This window comes from Triticum aestivum, chromosome 7D (assembly GCF_018294505.1).
Source record: "Triticum aestivum cultivar Chinese Spring chromosome 7D, IWGSC CS RefSeq v2.1, whole genome shotgun sequence".
Lineage (NCBI taxonomy): Eukaryota > Viridiplantae > Streptophyta > Magnoliopsida > Poales > Poaceae > Triticum > Triticum aestivum.
The window spans coordinates 582,121,224-582,125,796 of record NC_057814.1 but is presented as its reverse complement, the minus strand read 5'-3'; the positions used below and the strand labels follow the sequence as shown (position 1 = coordinate 582,125,796).

Below are 4,573 nucleotides of genomic sequence, written 5' to 3'. Positions count from 1 at the left end.
TGCAATTATTGTTTTAGTACTAGAACTGGTCGTGGAATTCTTTCCTCAAATGTGTTAAATCTGAGCCCAGTTGTGTGTTTTAACATTCTCAGAAATGAAAGTTAGGAGCGATGGTCCTTAACTCGAAAAACTCCACCTCGAAGTATGTCACACATTGTTTGGCTCATGGCTTCGTGGGGGTGGATAAGTCTCTCCGCTCTCTCGTACTTGTAGGGTAGCAACCGTGTTTTCATTTGGTTGGGTCGTAATGACGATGTTGTCTTTTTTCAAGACATGCTTTTTACCGGTTGCGTTTCTTTTGGTGGTCTGACCAACACCGAAAGAAACACTGACTAGCAAAAGTGGAGTATCCTATTGTTCTCCAATAGAGCATAGAGGGTTGGGCATTCAAGATTTAGATGATAAACCAAATGCCTACTTTGTAAGAGTATTTTGTGGACGGATATAACAATCAATTATGCCATATGGGTGCAAATGTTTTTCTTGTATATCAATTGGTTGCAAACACGGCTTGTACCAGAAAATTGGTATCCCTAGTTTGGATGATGTGCATGTAATAGGTTGGTCGCCAAATGTGTTTCGTCACTTTTTTACAAGGCTAAATCATATTTTGTGTGTTAACTGCAATGAGTGGTTGTAATACTTTGGCTACATGCATCAGATCAGAGTGGGGGTAATATAAGTCTCCACTGAAAAAACATGCATGATGAAACGATGAGTGATTTTGTAGTGGGTTGTTATTATTTTAAAAAGGAAAAAAAATCAGACAGATGGGTTTTTACATGATTCTCCGGCCAGTCATTCTCTGAGATAGCTGAACGGCCCAACCTGAACGCGACGTGACCACGGTCTCCAAGGTGGATACTGACAGTGATCCATCCGTCTCCCCCGAGGTGAAATGGCGCACGTGCCCAAATTCACGTGGGTTCTTCCCTCCACCCAAAACGGATTCGCCGGCCGTCTCCATCCGTTGTCCGTTCCTCTTCCCGGTTTCCACCGAAGGTTCCTTCGATCGTTCCCGGCAAAGTACAAAAAAGCTCCGTCGATCACGACCTCCGGCGCGGCGGAGCTCCGGCGAAGTGGGCCCAGCCGGGCGCACGCGCGCACGTGGCGCGCGCGGGTCCACAGGTTGGTGGGCCGCGACCTAGCGGGGACGACGGATCAACGACGCTTCCCGGAAGGTGGAAAGCGTCTCACGGGGCCGGTCAGACGAGCCACCTTCGAGACCGCGACGCGCCGGCCGATCCCGGCCGTCCGTCCCGCGTCCTCGTCGATCCGACGGCTCGTGGACGCTGTGGCGCTCCGTTTCGCTATAAATCGGACGCCGCTCCGCCGATGTCGAGCTCTTCCTAGTAGCTCCCAAAGACGCAAGCAGAGCTGAGGCTGAGCAAAGCAGAGCACTCTCCTCCGGCCGGCTGACCCGCTGCCATGGCGATGAGTGACACTGGCTCGAGCTTCGCCAACTGGACCGACGACCTGTACCGCTACGACGCTCCGTGCCTGGGCGGCGCTGCGGCGGACTCGACGATCGTCGCCTCCGCGACGCCGACGAGCCCGGCGTCGGCGGGGTCCGGCGACGGGAGCCCGTCCCGGGCGGCGGGCGGGGCCCTGGGCCCGCGGGTGGCGGGCAAGCCGGCGGCGAGGAAGCGGGCCCGCGCGTCGCGCCGCGCGCCAGTGACGCTGCTCAACACGGACGCCAGCAACTTCCGCGCCATGGTGCAGCAGTTCACCGGCATCCCCTCGGCCCCCGCCGGCCCGTTCTCCGGCGCTCCCGTCATCAACTTCGGCGGGGCCTCCGGCTACGGCTTCGCGCCGCAGCAGCAGCCGGCGGCCGCCGTGTCCTTCGACCACCACCTCCACCAGCAGCGGCAGCAGTACACCGGCGCGGCATTCGGCTACGGGAACCACCTGCAGCACTCCCTCTCCGGCGGCGACGCGTTCGCCCACGGGCTCGGCGCGGCGGAGGACCGGATGCTCCTGCAGAGCATGCAGGCGGCGCAGATGCCCGGGGCGCGCGCCGCTCACAACAGCGCCAATGGCTACTTCGCCTGATCGATCGAGTGATCATTAACTAAGTCACATGCACGGAGTGAAAGATTTTAGAAACACGGAGATGAATTGGCGTTCGATCGAGCTTGTGTTTGAATTTCTTGGCTTGTTTGTTCAGGGTAGTTCATCCATCACCTGCAGCTATGTAAATATTTGAACGGATATTTGGATTTTGCCTGTGATTTTGTCACTCTCGCGCGCGGTTCGTGCGGATTATGATGCTCATTAATGGGAGAAACCGATGGATGGATGGCTTGCATCTGTCAAAGTGATGGGAAGTGATCGGTGGGTGGAAGGATGGATTGTTTTACAAGCAAGGTCTCGCGGCCACGGCGTGGGCTACGTTGCCGACGGAATCGATTGGCCGGCGGAGGAGGACGTGGGTCCCGCCGGCGGTAGGGGGACATAATTGCATGCGCGCGAGCGCCGAATTTTTTATTAATAGTAAATGATAATTCTGTAATTCCGAAACTGGTAAAGGGCTGGTGAAAATTATAAAAATAGGAAGGACGCTAGGAATAACAGCGTCCAGGATGGACTCCATTGCTAACTGCGTCCAGGTCTGGACGCTAGTATGGATGGCGTCCAGGTCTGGACTCTAGTACGGATGGCGTCCAGTCATTGCCCTTTCATTGGTGCTCTGATTGGGTTCAACGAGTCGTTTTACTTTGATAGATAGAGATTTCATGACCTATATACTCTAATACGATCTGCAGCCGTCGCTTCCTACCTTGCTAGGTGGTAAGCAAGCTCTAGCAAGGACATCATCAATCATCACAGGAGCAACATCATCTCACTAGCTGCTTGTCATTAGGATCATTCACTCATCATTAGGATCATCCACTAGACCTATGGTTGGAGCATGTGAGTTGTTCCATGGCCTCGTTGAATCTTCTTTGTTTGGTCTTGTGTACAATTTACTCAATGGTTACAAGCGTACATTATATATGTGACTAGGTTGTTACTTTTGGGCAATACAATTGGTAACTGGCTAGTTTATGATAACAGATAAGTCGATCTTGAGTCGGCTGTCGTGCTTTTGCCTCTATGTGTCAGTGCACCACTGCCGGCACTTTTGGAAGCATGGTGTGCCGGTGTCGTAGCCCAACGTGAACCTGCCACACGGGTGGCATCTCAACCTCGATAGGGTTCTGGTGCCGACCGTGCCGGACTCAGGCCGCACGCAGCTGATGGAGATCCACCATCATCGTGTCTACTCCCGGACGACCTTCGCCGCGACCCAGCGTCCATGATGGATTCGCCGAACTAGGACGCGTAGTTCGCCACTGAGCATGACCAGCGTTGTCGGTCGTGCTTCAAGGATGCGTCCCGTGCACCACGCACGCTCGCTGGTCCACCATCACCATCGGTCATGGTGAAGGGGCGAGGATTAGGAGTCCTACATTGTGGCCCTCGAGGAGGCCACAATGAGGTCCATTGAGGAGGCCGAGCGCAAGGAGCTCGCCAAGTGGCCTAGCCTTGCACACACACATGTTGAATCGGCGGCTAGAGTGGAGGCTAACATGCCCCCACCGTCACCAGCACCGCTCGCGCCCGAGCGTATGGAGGAGGAGCCATGGCCGCTGCTTGGGCAATCATGGTCGTGGACGAGCACGTTGCCATCGTATATCATGCACGCCCGTGCGGGTGGGCATGATAGACGAGGAGGCCGAGCGGCAGGAGAAGCATCAGTTGGTGGCGCAGCAAGCGGCTACGCTGCCAGCCATCCAGCAGGTGTTCCCGTGGATGGAGACGCTAGTCTACATCGACCTGGCCAAGGAGGAGGAGGAAAATGACGATGCCTAGATCTACTGCCCGCCGCTAACTGTTTCTTTTATCTTTTTATTTAATATATATTTTAGTTTTAATTAATGTAAATTGGACTTCTGCTGGCTGTTTTATTTAAAGAAATTGAAATCCAGCGCAAATGTGAAATATGTTCGTCCGTGTTGCTCGCATCTTCGGACCGGCGGACAAAAACGGAAATTGACATCCGGCTGACCGATCCAAATGAACAAAGAACGAACAAAATCTGCGTCAATTTAGGTTGCCGCGTCGGAGTTGCTCTTAGGTCGGACGAAGGCGAGGACTTTTTTGGGCTAGGTTGAACCAAACAACGGACGCTGCTAAGAATAGCGTCCAGGTGTGGACGTGGTTTGCAACAGCGACCAGGTCTGGACGCTAGTATTGATGGCATTCTTCCTATTTTTTGAAATTCTAACTTATCATTACTAGTTTCAGAATTACAGCATTATTATTTATCATTAATAAAAAACCGGTGCGAGCGTGACGAGGTGGTGACGATCAGGGGTCAAAGTCAGACTTGTCATGCTGCGTGCAAAACAAAGTATCGTGCTCCCGAATACTCGTATGGTCACATGCTCCAACGATCAAAAACTCAAATTTAAATGTTCCAGAAAACTCTAAAAAAGACATGAACAATTGAAACATAGAGAAACAAAGATGACAAATCCAGGATAAATAGTGTGACGAAAAGACAAGCAAAAACACCACGGTTTCAAGT

The 4,573-nt window shown here is 52.9% G+C and overlaps 1 protein-coding gene across 1 annotated transcript; it reads left to right on the top strand.

The window, feature by feature from the left end:
- The first annotated feature begins 1,349 nt into the window (after positions 1-1,349).
- Positions 1,350-2,239, top strand: LOC123166410 (VQ motif-containing protein 22). The gene has a single exon (XM_044584207.1). It carries the CDS (start codon positions 1,429-1,431, stop codon positions 2,050-2,052), a length of 624 nt encoding a protein of 207 aa, XP_044440142.1. The 5' UTR covers positions 1,350-1,428; the 3' UTR covers positions 2,053-2,239.
- Positions 2,240-4,573: the final 2,334 nt, after the last annotated feature.